Source organism: Phacochoerus africanus, chromosome 9, assembly GCF_016906955.1.
Source record: "Phacochoerus africanus isolate WHEZ1 chromosome 9, ROS_Pafr_v1, whole genome shotgun sequence".
NCBI classification, from domain to species: domain Eukaryota; kingdom Metazoa; phylum Chordata; class Mammalia; order Artiodactyla; family Suidae; genus Phacochoerus; species Phacochoerus africanus.
In genome coordinates this window covers 40,429,216-40,443,874 of record NC_062552.1, presented here as the reverse complement: position 1 = coordinate 40,443,874, position 14,659 = coordinate 40,429,216, and the positions used below count along the sequence as shown (strand labels likewise).

At 53.2% G+C, this 14,659-nt stretch overlaps 2 protein-coding genes across 2 annotated transcripts; one reads left to right on the top strand and one right to left on the bottom strand.

Moving 5' to 3' along the window:
* The first annotated feature begins 39 nt into the window (after positions 1 to 39).
* SLC35B2 (solute carrier family 35 member B2) lies at positions 40 to 4,018 on the top strand. The gene is made up of 4 exons (XM_047797839.1): positions 40 to 809; positions 1,321 to 1,514; positions 1,703 to 1,857; positions 2,531 to 4,018. The coding sequence occupies exons 1-4, from the start codon at positions 799 to 801 to the stop codon at positions 3,467 to 3,469; spliced, it is 1,299 nt and encodes a 432-aa protein (XP_047653795.1). The 5' UTR covers positions 40 to 798; the 3' UTR covers positions 3,470 to 4,018.
* Positions 4,019 to 4,660: 642 nt separating this feature from the next.
* On the bottom strand, positions 4,661 to 11,318 carry HSP90AB1 (heat shock protein 90 alpha family class B member 1). The gene is made up of 12 exons (XM_047797838.1): positions 11,082 to 11,318; positions 9,574 to 9,720; positions 9,082 to 9,288; positions 8,821 to 8,980; positions 8,541 to 8,674; positions 8,139 to 8,447; positions 7,307 to 7,472; positions 6,676 to 6,866; positions 6,421 to 6,568; positions 6,026 to 6,294; positions 5,152 to 5,485; positions 4,661 to 5,036 (listed from the first exon to the last, which is right to left on the bottom strand). Exons 2-12 carry the CDS (start codon positions 9,718 to 9,720, stop codon positions 4,927 to 4,929), a joined length of 2,175 nt encoding a protein of 724 aa, XP_047653794.1. The 5' UTR covers positions 11,082 to 11,318; the 3' UTR covers positions 4,661 to 4,926.
* Between the last annotated feature and the right edge of the window lie 3,341 nt (positions 11,319 to 14,659).

Genomic DNA, 14,659 nt, shown 5'->3' with positions numbered 1-14,659 from the left:
GGTGCAGGTTCCACACACTACAGGTGCTGCCCCCCCAAAATCATAAACATCCAAATAAATACGTAATTACAAGTTGCATTTGGAAGGAAAAGAGTAGTAGGAGGGAGAACAATGGAGCGGTTGGAGGGCCATACTTCAGGTGGTCTGGGGTGATCATGTCATCTCAACTGGCACAAAGGATGAGTAAGGGATCGGGGGAGAGCTTTCCACAAGACCTTTCGTGAATCAGAGGAACTGAGAGTATGCCAGTGGGGCTCTGCAGCGGGTGGGTGAGTGGGCGAGGTCGACTGGGGGCCAGGTCTTGCAGAGCCTCAAAGGTCATGTGGCTGGGAGGACAGAACTGCCTGTCCCCCCGCAAAAAGGAGACATCTTCCTGCCAGAAAACGGGAAAATGGTTGACCTAAGGGGATGTGCTTGGGATGTACTTAATATCCCGTCCCTATGATGTTGGTGGTCACCATGTTTTCCGGGCCACCGGGGAGGCCTAAGAGCGATGACCAAGCAGGAGCAGACATCGAGCTGAAGCGCGCCCCGCGCAGGGGCAGCCTGGCACCCTCGCGCCAGCCGCGTCTCCCTCCGGGCCGCGCGGGGGCGCTGTGGCCTGGCGGCGGCCCGAGGCGCTGCGTGGTCGCGGCCGGGGGCGGAGGGGCGGCCCCCGGGAGGGAGGCGGGAAGAGCACTGCACTTCCGCTAGCCGGCGGCTCGCCTGCTGCTCCTGGAGGCGCCGCTGGAGCGGAGGGAGCGCGCGGCCCGGGGACCCGCAATCCCCGGCCCCCCTCCGCCCCACGAGGCCCGGACCATGGATGCCAGGTGAGGGGCTGGGGGGGGAGCGGCGAGCCCACGTGACCGCGCCACGTGACCGCCGCTCCTCTGCGCGGGGGGCCGACTGGGTCCGAGCTGCGGGGTGGGAGGCTGGCCGAGCGCGGCCGGGAGGGAGCCGTCATGGGTCGGGGCGCGGCGTGGCGTGCTTCTCGGGGCCCCGGGGGTGTCAGGCGGGGAAGCCCGGGCACCGTGGCGCTGCAAGAACCTGGAGGGCGGGGTCGAGGGGCTCCGCCTCTGCCCCGAGCCGCCGGCGGGCGCTGGAAGGAACAGAGGGGACCTGTGTGGCGGGAGAGGCGGGTCCGCTCTCGGGGACGGAGGGAGCCTTGCCCGGCCCGCGCTGGCTCCCCCAGGAGAGTGAGAGGCTCTTTGTCCGCACTGGGCTACAGCTGAGGGGGGCGGGGAGGAGAGACTCCGGGCCCTTCTCCAGTGTCCTCCCTTCTGGAGGGTCCAGACGACGAGGAGCTCTGCACCCTGACCCTTCTCTCGGCGGCCCTCGCAGGTGGTGGGCAGTGCTGGTGCTGGCTGCGCTCCCCTCCCCGGGGGCAGGTGGGGAGAACCCCGAAGCCCCTCCAGAGCCGTGGACCCAGCTGTGGTTCTTCCGCTTTTTGGTGAATGCGGCTGGCTATGCGAGCTTTATGGTACCTGGCTATCTGCTGGTGCAGTACTTCAGGCGGAAGAACTACCTAGAGACAGGTGTGTGGGGAAGGGTGGGTAAGTGTGTTCGTTTGTATTACGAGTGTTGGCCAGCCGTGCAAAGGGGATGTGGCTTGACAAGGGAGGCAGGGTGGCCAGGAGGCTGGACAGCAGGGCGGGCTGGCGGCTTTGGGGAAGATGAGGTGCTGGGGAGAAAATTAGGGTTTGACTTTGTGTGCTTCCTCCAGGCAGGGGTCTGTGCTTCCCCCTGGTGAAAACTTGTGTGTTTGGCAATGAGCCTAAGGCCACAGACGAGGTTCCCCTGGCTCCCCGGTCAGAGCCAGCAGAGACCAGTCCCACTTGGCAGGCCCTGAAGCTGCTCTTCTGTGCCTCGGGGCTCCAGGTAGGTAGGCAGACTCTTCTGCTCTTCCTAGATTGGGCCCCGGCGGGCAGGGACTCTGGAGCCAAAGCTTTCGTGTCCACTTCCTCCCAGAGGCACTCCTTCTTCTTGGAGGTGATTGGAGGAAAAGCCACCTTTTCTTTCCTCCTTTTTCTGGCCCTCTTTTCTGTGATTTCGCCCTTCCCCTTGCGGTGATGTGTCTCATACACTGTAAACCCACTGATAAAAGTTTGGGGAGACCATTCAGGCTCCTCCCACTGCTTCCATGTGAGGAGTGGGCTGAGATGCTGACCTTACAGCGTCTTGGAGTGGGCACTCCTGGTTCCACCATGTATACCACGTGGAACAGGTGTGCAGGCTTTAAGAAGTCTTGCCTCCCTGAATTGGTTGGAAATAGGAAAATATTGGGATGGAGTCCGCTCTAACATACCCTACTGTGGGGACAAAGCAGGTCTGGTCAGTCCTAAAGCATTGGTTCTTGTGTTTTACACACACTTGATTCCCTGCAAGATGAATCCAGGTTTTGGAGGGGAGAGGAAATTGCTAGTTACCGCAGAGGAATCCACATGTGTATGCTGTTCTCTTCATCATTTTCGACATCATCCTGAGGAAGGAAGAGGTCGTTGGGGTGCTTTTCGGCCCATCTTTCCCTTCTCTTGCTTATTTCCCCTTCCAGGTGTCTTATCTTACTTGGGGAGTGCTGCAGGAAAGAGTGATGACCCGCAGCTACGGGGCCACGGCCACGTCGCCAGGTGAGCGCTTCTCAGACTCACAGTTCCTGGTGCTAATGAACCGCGTCCTGGCACTGATTGTTGCTGGCTTCTACTGCATCTTATGCAAGCAGCCCCGGCATGGGGCACCCATGTACCGGTACTCCTTTGCCAGCCTGTCAAATGTGCTCAGCAGCTGGTGCCAATATGAAGCTCTCAAGTTTGTCAGCTTCCCCACGCAGGTGCTGGCCAAGGCCTCCAAGGTGATCCCTGTCATGCTGATGGGAAAGTTGGTGTCTCGGCGTAGCTATGAGCACTGGGAGTATCTGACAGCCGGCCTTATCTCCATCGGGGTTAGCATGTTTCTGCTGTCCAGCGGACCGGAGCCCCACAGCTCCCCAGCCACCACACTCTCAGGCCTCATCCTGTTGGCTGGATACATTGCCTTTGACAGCTTCACCTCCAACTGGCAGGATGCCCTGTTCGCCTATAAGATGTCATCGGTGCAGATGATGTTTGGGGTCAACTTCTTCTCCTGCCTCTTCACAGTGGGCTCCCTGCTAGAGCAGGGGGCCCTCCTGGAGGGGGTCCGCTTCATGGGCCGGCACAGCGAGTTTGCTGCGCACACTCTGCTGTTGTCCATCTGCTCCGCATGTGGCCAGCTCTTCATCTTCTATACCATTGGGCAGTTTGGGGCTGCCGTCTTCACCATCATCATGACCCTCCGCCAGGCCTTTGCCATCCTCCTCTCCTGCCTCCTCTATGGCCACACTATCACTGTGGTGGGGGGCCTGGGGGTGGCTGTGGTCTTTGCTGCTCTCCTGCTCCGAGTCTATGCCCGGGGCCGTCTAAAGCAGCGGGGAAAGAAGGCTGTACCTGTTGAGTCATCTGTGCAGAAGGTTTGAGGGACCTGAAGGATGAAGTGAATAGGACCCACTGTACCAGTTTCCTCTCCTACTGTAACTTCTCGGAGGTGGCTGGCTTCAGGGCAAAGTGCAGGTTTCTCAGTATTACAAACCAGCACTGGGGGCAGGGAGCCCCGAGGCAGGCAGCCTTCCCCTTTACCTTAGGCACCCCTTCCTCTAGAGGGCAGCATTCTGGCGGTCCCCAGGTGAAGGTGAGGGGGGAGGTGTGGCTTGTGAAGAAGCAGGCACTTAACAGATCCCCTCCCACCATGGCCCCTACGGTGAATATCTATCCTCTCAGACTCAGAGACCTGCACTTCATCTCCGGTGAGAGAAGCACAAGCGCGTCACAGGCTCCACATGCCATTTTCCTGGGAAAGGAAGTGGAAGGTGCTGTGCCGTGGGAGGGGCTTGGCTGTCCTGCCCAGCACCACCTCCCTCTGTGCTCCCGGATCCCTAGGCTCTCCTTGAGCCTGTTGCAGGTTTTGGTACTTCGGAAATGTAACTTTTGCTCTTATAATTTTATTTTATTAAATTAAATTGCTGCAACAGGCTTGGTCCTATGTTTCAGTTGACCTTCCACTTAAGGTGGGGTTATGTCTAATAAACCCATCAGAAATTGAAAATGTGTTTAAATACACCAAACATCACAGCTTAGGCTAGCCCACCTGAAAACTCACAAGCTACCTTTACCCTTGCCTCTGGTAGCTAGCCATACTGTCTGCCCAGGAAAAGATCAAAGCTGAAAAGTAGTTTCTCCTGAGTTCCCATCATGGTGCAGTGGAAAAGAATCCGACTAAGAACCACGAGGTTGCAGATTCAATCCCTGGCCTCGCTCAATGGATCTGGGATGGCTGTGGCAAAGGCCAACGTCTGTAGCTCTGATTAGACCCCCTAGCCTGGGAACCTCCACATGCTGTGGGGTGCAGCCTTAAAAAAAAAATTTCTACTGCGTGTGTGCTTTCATGCTACCATAGTAAAGTCAAAAAATTGTTGTGAGTGGAAGGCCATCTATATATCCTTTAGGAAAGGGACTAAGTGTTGTACAGATGGCAGCTCAAACTACCACTTTTCACATCGTTAGCAGTGACCATGTCCCCCATGTACCATGTGACTGTACTCAAGACTAGGAAGTGAGAAGCCAGGGAAACTCCAAAGGCAGTGTTGAATATACTTACGAGAGCGCAGAACTGTATAAAACTGCATCTTCTTTATTTTGCATACTTTAATCTCAGAACAAAATAAACGAGCACAGTACACGACACCCAGACCCAATGTCAAATGTGGGAAGGGTTATTAGGGCTTGCGGCCCCTGTAGCCTGCCTTAGACAGAAAAACAAATAAAACCACTAGACATCAGCAGAGGAGACCAGGTGGGCTAGGGCCACTGGGGGCTGCTGCCAGGGGAGCCAATGGGGACACTATACAGAGGGAACAAAGTTTGCAGGTAGCAACTCCTAATCTACTTCTTCCATGCGAGATGCATCCTCATCACCCTCGAGTGGGGGGATCTCATCAGGAACAGCAGCACTGGGCTCCTCTGCTGTCACTTCGTCCTCATCAATGCCTAGAAAGAGGGAAGAAAGAATGCCACTTGAGATCTGGCCCCAAAAGCATCAAATCTGTGTCCACCAGGCTAATTCTCCAATTCCTCGCCACACCTACTACGCAAGGCTACTCACCCAGGCCAAGCTTGATCATGCGGTAGATGCGGTTGGAATGGGTCTGGGGATCTTCCAGCGAGAAGCCAGAAGATAGCAGTGCCGTTTCAAACAGCAGCACCACTAGGTCCTTGACAGCCTTGTCGTTCTTGTCTGCCTCTGCCTTCTGTCGCAGCGTCTCCACAATGGGGTGGTCAGGGTTGATCTCCAGGTGCTTTTTGGCCATCATGTAGCCCATGGTTGAGTTGTCCCGAAGTGCCTGAGCTTTCATGATGCGCTCCATGTTGGCTGTCCAGCCATAGGTGCTGGTCACAATGCAACAGGGTGAAGACACGAGCCTGTTGGAGATGGTCACCTGTGGACACAAAAATCTTTGGTTTACCTTAAATCAAAACTACCTCAAGGCAAAAACGGTATTTGAAGTTCTATCCTTGGAAAAAAAAGCCTCATCTTTGCCAAGTCTTACAGCAATGACAACCTTAAACTTTCCCAGTAAAAGAACACAAAAAACAAAAATAAAAAGTTCCCATTGTGGACCAGCGGGAACAAACTCGACTGGTATCCATGAGGATTTGGGTTCAATCCCTGGCCTTGCTCAGTGGGTGAAAGGATCTGGTGTTGCTGTGAGCTGCGGTGTAGGTCGCAGACATGGCTTGGATCCAAAGTTGCTGTGGCATAGGCCAGCAGCTGTAGCTCTTATTTGACCCCTAGCCTGGGAACTTTCGTATGCTGTGGGCGGGGCCTGAAGAGGGGGAAAAAAAAAAATCTGCCCAGTTAAGAGAATAAAATAGGATGGCTCTAAACAAATAAGGCTGTGCCAAACCACTCATTGTGTAGCAACCAGAAACTGAGGGCAACAGCCCTGAAAGCACTTACTACTCCGTTCACTGCTTACCTTCTCTACTTTCTTATCCAAGATCTCTTTCATGAGTTTGCAGAGGTTCTCAAACTTGGCCTTGCTCTCCTCCATCTTTTTCTTCTCCTCCTCATCCTCAGGCAGCTCCAGGCCCTCCTTGGTAACTGAGACCAGGCTCTTCCCATCAAACTCCTTGAGCTGCTGCACACAGTACTCGTCGATGGGCTCTGTCATGTACACCACCTCGAAACCCCGCTTCCGCACACGCTCCACAAACGCAGAGTTGGCAACCTGCTCCTTGCTCTCACCTATAGGATTATTAAATGTGACTCAGGACCAGAATGCCCCAGCCAGCCAGCTCCCAGGTATCCCTATGTCCTCCCCTTCTCCTCACACCTGAGAGGCTTTGTGGTCAGGCCCTATGTTCCACTCACCAGTGATATAGTAGATGGACTTCTGGGTCTCCTTCATGCGTGAGACGTACTCTGAGAGAGAAGTCATCTCATCGCCAGACTGGGAGGTATGGTAGCGCAGCAGCTCGGAAAGGCGCCGCCGATTAGTGGAGTCCTCATGGATTCCAAGCTTTAAGGGTGGAAAGGGAAAGTCTTACTAGAAAATAATTATCCTCTACATGAATGAAAAACAGCCATCTTCATCATTAAAAAAGCAAGCATTTGCTGTTTGCTTACCTTTAGATTTTTTGAGAAAGCCTCGTAGAATTTCTTGTAGTTCTCCTTGTCTTCTGCCAGCTCAGAGAAGAGCTCCAGGCACTTCTTAACAATGTTTTTACGAATGACCTTCAAAATCTTGCTCTGCTGGAGCATTTCTCGGGAGATGTTCAGGGGAAGGTCTTCAGAGTCAACCACACCGCGGATGAAGTCTGAAATCAAACATGGATGCTCAGTTAAACACCGCCCCCCACAAAAACAAAAAAGTATACACCACCATCCAGCTGCACAGTTACACAGCAGAGGACCCTTAGCTTCAGAACAAAGGCTTCATCAGAGTTCCCCATCATGGCGCAGTGGAAATGAATCTGACTAGGAACCATGAGGTTGCAGGTTCAATCGCTGGCCTTGCTCAGTGGGTTAAGGATCTGGCGTTGCTGTAAGCTGTGGTGTAGGTCGCAGACTCGGCTCGGATCCTGCGTTACTATGGCTGTGGTGTGGGCTGGCAGTTATAGCTCCGATTTGACCCCTAGCCTGGGAACCTCTCCATATCCTGCAGGTGTGGCCCAGGGGGGGAGGGAAAAAAAAAATCAAGGCTTCAGTCCCTTTGAGAAAGCTGAGAGCAACTACATTAGGCAGAGAAGGTACTCACTGAGGTACTCTGGTATCAGCTCATCGCAGCTGTCCATGATGAACACACGGCGCACGTAAAGTTTGATGTTGTTCTTTTTCTTTTTGTTCTCAAAGAGGTCAAAAGGAGCCCGACGGGGGATGAACAGCAATGCTCTGAATTCCAACTGACCTTCTACAGAGAAGTGCTGTGAGAGAAATCCAAGATAAGCCAACTGTGTGTTTTAAGAGTGGCTTTTGTCCCAACACCAAATTAAACTATTTGGGGAGTTCCCGTCGTGGCGCAGCGGAAATGAATTTGACAAGGAAACCCTAAGGTTGCATGTTCAACCCCTGGCCTTGCTCAGTGGGTCGAGGACCCAGGGTTGCCAGCTGTGGTATAGGTCACAGATGCGGCTTGGATCTAGGGTTGCTGTGGTGTAGGCTGGCAGCTGTAGCTCTGATTAGACTCCTAGGCTGGGAACCTCCATATGCCGTGGGTGCGGCCCTTAAAAAACAAAAAAAATTAAGTTAAAAAAAAACTATTTGGAAAAAAAGACCTTCCCCCTTAAGCACCAGAAATAGAGTAGACTCTATGGTAGCTGTTGAGAAGCCCTAATAATGCCCTAAATGAATCCAACATAGTGCAACCTGTACATAATCCTTGTGTTAACGAGTAAATAGCCAATTCAGAATGCTAGATGGGCAAAGCTGCCAGAGACACAGTGAAGTCTCTGGGGGAGATGTCATTCCCCCGCCCTGGAAGGGTCCATCAGTAGGTGAACTCATGGCATTCCCAGTTCCCAATCAGTTGGGCAAGTGCCACTTGCCCATTACCAACTCTTCCTATTGTGCCAACAAACAAGGCTTCTTACCTTGACTGCCAGGTGATCTTCCCAGTCATTGGTCAGGCTTTTGTAGAACTCTCCATATTCCTCCTGGGTGATGTCATCAGGGTTCCTGGTCCAGATGGGCTTGGTCTTGTTCAATTCTTCCTGATCAATATACTTCTCCTTGATCTTTTTTGTCTTCTTTTTCTTATCTTTGCCACTATCATCCTCCTCATCTGAGCCCACATCTTCAATCTTGGGCTTCTCCTCATCATCTTTATCTTCCTCCTCTTTATCACCTTTCTCTTCCTCTGCCTCATCATCACTGATTTCTTTCTCACGTTCCTTCTCCAGCTGGAAGTACCAAAGATGAAAATTTCAGACTACAGAAAATAAAAAACCAAGTGTCTCCTGCAGCAGACAATTGAGTTACCAGTTCATACTCACATAAAGTGTGATGGGATAACCTATGAACTGTGAGTGCTTCTTTACCACCTCTTTCACCCGTCTCTCTTCTAAGTATTCTGTCTGGTCCTCCTTAAGATGCAGAATGACCTTGGTACCTCGGCCAATGGGCTCACCTAGAAAGCCAATCAAAACGGAGTTAAAAAAAAAAAACTAAGTGCTGAACAACAAAGACCAATGTCTCACCATTAGAATGCTCAAGATCTTTACCACTGTTCCCTCAGAATTCTATCCCCGACACCCAACAGGAATATCAGCCTACCATGGTCAGCACGAACTGTGAAGGAGCCCCCAGCAGAAGACTCCCAGGCATACTGTTCATCATCATTGTGCTTTGTGATCACAACCACTTTCTCTGCCACCAGGTAGGCAGAATAGAAGCCAACACCGAACTGTCCAATCATGGAGATGTCTGCACCAGCCTACCAAAAAGTTTTAAAAAGTCAAACACAAGTTTTGAAGAAACAGCAAACTAAACATCAATGAATATGAATGGTGCATGCCTAGCTGAAATACCACATACCTGAAGAGCCTCCATAAATGCTTTAGTACCAGACTTGGCAATGGTTCCCAAATTATTTATGAGATCAGCTTTGGTCATGCCAATGCCTGTGTCTACCAGAGTCAGGGTGCGCTCCTGGGGGTTGGGGATGATGTCAATTTTCAGCTCTTTACCACTGTCCAATTTGGAAGGGTCTGTCAGGCTCTCATAGCGAATCTTGTCCAAGGCCTGAAAATACAAATTGCAGTTTTACAATTCTGCTTCCACCTCATCCAATAGAAAAAATTTTTTCCTACTCCCAGATAACCTCATTTCTGAAAACCCCTTTCATTTGAAGCTTGAGACGTACGTCCAGTTAGAGTACTCCATCTATCCACATAAAGGCAAAACCTTTTTAGAATTGAAGTTTATATCCCCTTCAAAAGTAAAACCCACAAAATGCCCAATCGCCCCTCCTTCTTTGGAGTACTCGAGAAACAAACAAATGCCAATGAAGACGCTCAGGGAACTCACATCAGAAGCATTACTGATCAACTCCCGAAGAAAAATCTCCTTGTTGGAATAAAAGGTATTGATGATGAGAGACATGAGCTGGGCGATTTCTGCCTGGAAGGCAAAAGTCTCCACTTCCTCCTCGCCATGGTGCACTTCCTCAGGCATCTAAAATAAGAGAGATGAAGAACTTTGGACTCAAGTTCACCCCAATTACAATAAAGACACTAAGAGGTTCAGTTCAAGTTGTTCTGAACTGAGTACTGAGATGCAAGACCTTTCCTTTAAAGACTTCAGGCTGCGCCCTCAGTCTGAGAACAAGAGGGGCGGGGGCGCCTGCTAATACAGCCCCCAAAATGCCTTAAGGTCTCTTAGGCATTTTGTTAGGATGTTAGGCGATCCATCCACGGATCAGCAGCCTCTCATCACCTGGTAATCTCTTAGGCATGCAGAGTACCTCGCCCAACCCCAGTTTCTTAAATGCGAATAAGCAGAAAACCCACATACATATTCAAATGTACAAATTAGCAGCTACGGTTCTACCATTTCTGGTGGAGGGGAGGGAGCCCCCCCCCCCAAAGAGACCAGTTTTACCTTAAAGGGGCTATCATTTGAAACTGCTCTCCCTTCACCTCCGGGAAGATGTGAAATTGCTGCCTCACGTGGTAAGGGAGGCTAACGCGAGAGAATCGTGGGATACCCACTTGGGATGCCATTAAGACAAAGCACCGATAAAGCAAAAGGCTCCACTCTGTCCCGTAGCACACGTGACTGAGGTACAGGACCAAACCAAATACAACTAAGATGGTGGCGTAGTCCGCGGGGCCGACGCTCGTCGATGCCGGACATGCGTCGGCCAGGACCACGCGAGGAGGGGGCGCCACCGCGCAGCCTCCATTCGCCTCAGCATCCGGGCACCAGGGCGGGGCGCCGAGTTCCAGAACCTTCCAGCCAACGGGGAGAAAAAAGGACGACCAAGAAATGCTCCCATAAATTCTCAAGCCTGCCTCCTCCGCTACTCCTCCACCCTGACTGCAGGAATGAGCTCGAAGCAGGAAGCACGATGGGCCACTGGAGCCCCAAAGCATCCTTTGCCGCAAACCCTCACACTAAAGACTAAAAAAACTCCCTTCTATAAAAGAAATGGCAAAACCTACCCAGAACCATGCTGTGCTGAGTCACACCGGGCCGCACACCCACCAACCTTGCCCACCCTCTGGCGCCCCGTAGTCGCGTCCGGAAGTAGAGAGACAAACATGGCAGCATCCCAGGCCGGCGCGGCCACCACGTGCAGCCGCCCAATACCCCAGCCCCACTCGCCCAGGCCTAACAGCCGCCTAGAAGACCCGACACCAAACATGGAAGGAAAAGCTAAACTCGAGAGCTCCCTTCCACCCACCCTCTAAAAAAATTGGGAGCGTTGTGCAGCAAACCGCCCCAGCACGACAAAAACTTGGGTCTCAGAAAGGACAGAATGGACGAAAGCAACCTGAAATTTAACCAGGAATGCCTTAAGAGTGCAGCCTTACCTTAAAGGATAAGGATCACAAACACCACAAAGCTGAGCAGGGAAGGACTGCCTCCGGCTCTCACGCCAGAACAGGACTGCACGGGGGGTGACTCAAGAGAACGGCTGTGAGACCCCAGTCGCCTTATATAAGGCGAAGCACACCTTCGCTGCCCGCCCCCAGATCCCTCCGCCTTAAAGGAGGCTGTCTGTCAGCCCCGCACCTGCCGCTGCCCGCCCACCTTGACGTCATGGTCCAAAATAGGGGAGGGGGCGGTGAAGAGCAAAGGCGCGCATGTGTAGACTTTTTCTTAGTCCCGTCTCCGCGTCCTGAAGACAGGACACCACCAGAGCTAGATGTTGGGTATACTCATACGACAAATGCTGTGGCTCTAGGGAAGAGAATCCCCGCTGAGCTCAGTAAAAACCTGTAGGGCAGGCGCCTCCACAGCAAAGAATCCCAGAGGGACGCCTGAAAGGGGACCAACTACTCCCACCTACGCTCCCACCTACGCGCCCTCCCTGCTGCAATCTTCCTTACACATTCCAACTGCCCAATAAGGGGAAAGGGTCCTTTCCGGGGACAGTGGGGAATTTGAAGTCCAACTTTGGGCAGCCCGCGAACCCTGGCACTCCCAGGGGACAATGGGCAGTGCCAGCGTTTCGCCGTGGGGCGTGGCTTCCGCTGCTAGAAGGTCGCCGGCTCGGGTGTGGGGGGCACTCTTTGTCTGCAAGCGGCGGAAGGAGCGACAGTGGCGGTGCTGCGATCTTCCAGCAGTTTCCAGATCCGCCTCCACGGTCCAGTCCCGCCCCGCCCCGCCCTCTTCCCTTGGGGCTCCACCCCTTTTTCTGCGGACTGGGCTGTGCCTCTGCGGCGGCTCCGCCTCTCCAACGTTATGCTTGAATCTCCGGGAGAGGTGGGCAACTCCGATCCTATGTTGCCCCTCTTCGCCACCCGCCAGACCCAGCTCGCTCGGCATTGCGTCCAGGGTGGGGTGGAACAGGGATGATCCCCCCTTTCTCCCCCGTCAGTCACACAGCACACGGGTTATTGGGGCGGCTCTGCGGGAACCGCCTTCGGAGCCGAGACTGAGGGTGGCGTCGCTACCTGAGAAACCCTCCCCAGCCTCTGCAGCCGCCCACGCGTGTCGCAGGCAGGGGCATGCACATACAATCTGGTTTCCTTTTCTTTCTACAAAAATTCTTTCCCCTCCTGCAACAGTCTAGGTCTGGGGAGGGGAGGATCTCCAGGGACCCCCGCTGGGTGGCGGGGGTTCTAGGAGGTGGCATGAAGACACCAGCGCCTTCATGCTGGCCAAAGGGCTGCTCGCTCCTGGCGGGCAGAACCAGGTTGTTCCCCTTCAGCTGCTGCGGCGCCGGAGCCCCCAAGCCAAGCGCCGGCCCAGCTGCCTCGCCTGGCCCTGCCGCTTTTGCCTGCCTTCGGGGCGGGTACGCTGTCCTCGCCTTTCCAAGGCCTCATCTCTGGAGCTCACCCGCCCCACAGCCCCTCCGGGAGAGAATGACCGCTCCCTGCGCCGTGACCTTGTGGATGCCCAGCAACTCCCTCAACTCCCTTCGTGGCCCACTTTGTCCGCTCTTGGAATGCTTGGGAGAGGGATACCTCCGACCCGCAGACCTCCCTCGGCAGCCCTGGTGTGCAGTCTTGTAGCACTTCTTTGTCCAGCTGTTGGACTCCAAAGAACAAAGGACCCTCGCGTTCCTTTTCCTTGCCCCACACTCCTGACTTCATCACCCGTGCCACCCCTACCCCAGATTTCATGATTTCATCTCTCCTTACTCTTCCACTGCTCTTCTGGCTAGAAGAAGCCGGTGGCTGGGAGAAATCAAGGAATGTGGGAAGGGGCCTGAGTGCTGCTGCTAGGAACGCCCCAGGATGCTCTGTTCCAAGATGGAAACGGGGAGCATCGTCCCCCAACACACCCTCCCTCCCTCTGGCAGAAGGGGCCTAGCTAATCAAACACCTGCTCTCTGGTTCACATAGAGCATTCACAGCTCACTGTCCCCCGCCACCTGAAGGGGTAAAAGTGAGTCTGTGCGTTCTAGGAACTGGGAGAGGAAGGCTTCAGTGAGTATCGCAGGGTGGGTCACCTCGGAGCCTATGCTCCCCTAACGCCCTTGCTCCCTGCTCCAGAAACGGTGTGGGGACAGGTTCCCCTCCCAGGACCCAAGCCCAGGGTGGAGCAAGAATCACTCCTGTGGAGCAGTGTCAGGACCAGAACTCCTCAGGGGAGATTCTAATGGGAAAAATCTCAAATCTCTTACACCAGCACAGAAATCTCTTCTGGGAGTCTTCCAGGATGGTTTCTCCAGCTCTTTCACACTTACTCAGCCCCCACTGTGAGCTTTGCCTGGGGAAGCAGAGATGCATAAACAGGACAAGGCACCCTCAGCCCACTGGGGGGAGCTGCAGCAGACCAAGTGTGAAGCCTGGTAGACGCATTAGTTTCCCAGCACGGCCTGGGGAAGGGGGCGGGCTCGGGGCTAGCCAGGCCCGGGGGCACAGGTCTACTCCCAGCAGGGGGAAAGCATGGAAAGGCACAGCACTGAGAGAGGAACCCCAGGGAGGCAGGGACTGAAAGTGGCCCCACATTCCCAGGTCAGGTCACAGGGCCACAATGCCATGCTGAGCAGTTCTGACCTTAACTTAGGATGAGGGAAGCCACTGAGGGCTATTAAAGATGGCTTAAACCCCCTGGATCTCCAGAGGCCTATTCCCAGCATCACTTGCAATCCTTTATGTTTCTAAGATACCCTTTTCCCAACCAAGCTTCAAAGACCCAGCCCAACCTGCTGTTGGAGAGTGGCCAGAAGAAGCAGGACTCACAAACTGTAGTCTGCAGCTGGGGGCATTTGTTTTCATGTGGCTAATGGATAAGAATGCTTTTTCCTTTTTTCCTTTTTTTTTTTTTTTTTTTTTTTGCTTTTTAGGGCCGAACCTGCAGCGTATGGAAGTTCCTAGGCTAGGGGTCGAATCGGAACTGCAGCTGCCAGCCAACACCACAGCCACAGCAACACCAAACACAAGCCACATCTGTGACTTATGCCGCAGCTCAAGGCAGCACAAGATCCTTAACCCACTGAGCAAGGCCAGGGATGGAACCTACATCCTCATGGATACTAGTTGGGTTCATTACTGCTAAGCCACAACAGAAACTCCACTTTTTCCTCTTTTTAATGGTTGAAAATAATCAAAAGATATTTTTGGCAGGTGAAAATTATATGAACTTTGAGTTTGTGTTTGTAAAGTTTTACTGAAACACAGCTATGCTCAGCTCATTTGTTTACATGTTATCTTTGGCTAGTTTCATATTGGGATGGGGAATTGTGACATTACACACACACACACACACACACACACACACACACACACGTCATGGCTACACCCTCAGCATATGGAAGTTCCCTTGCCAGGGACTGAATCCAAGCTGTGACCTATGCCACAGCTATGGCAACACTGGCTCCTTTAACCTACTGTGCCTGGCCAGGGATCAAACCCAAGGCACCAAAAACACAACAATGGATCCTTAACCCGCTGTGCCACAGTGGGAACACCATCTTTTTCTATTTTCTTAACTTTAA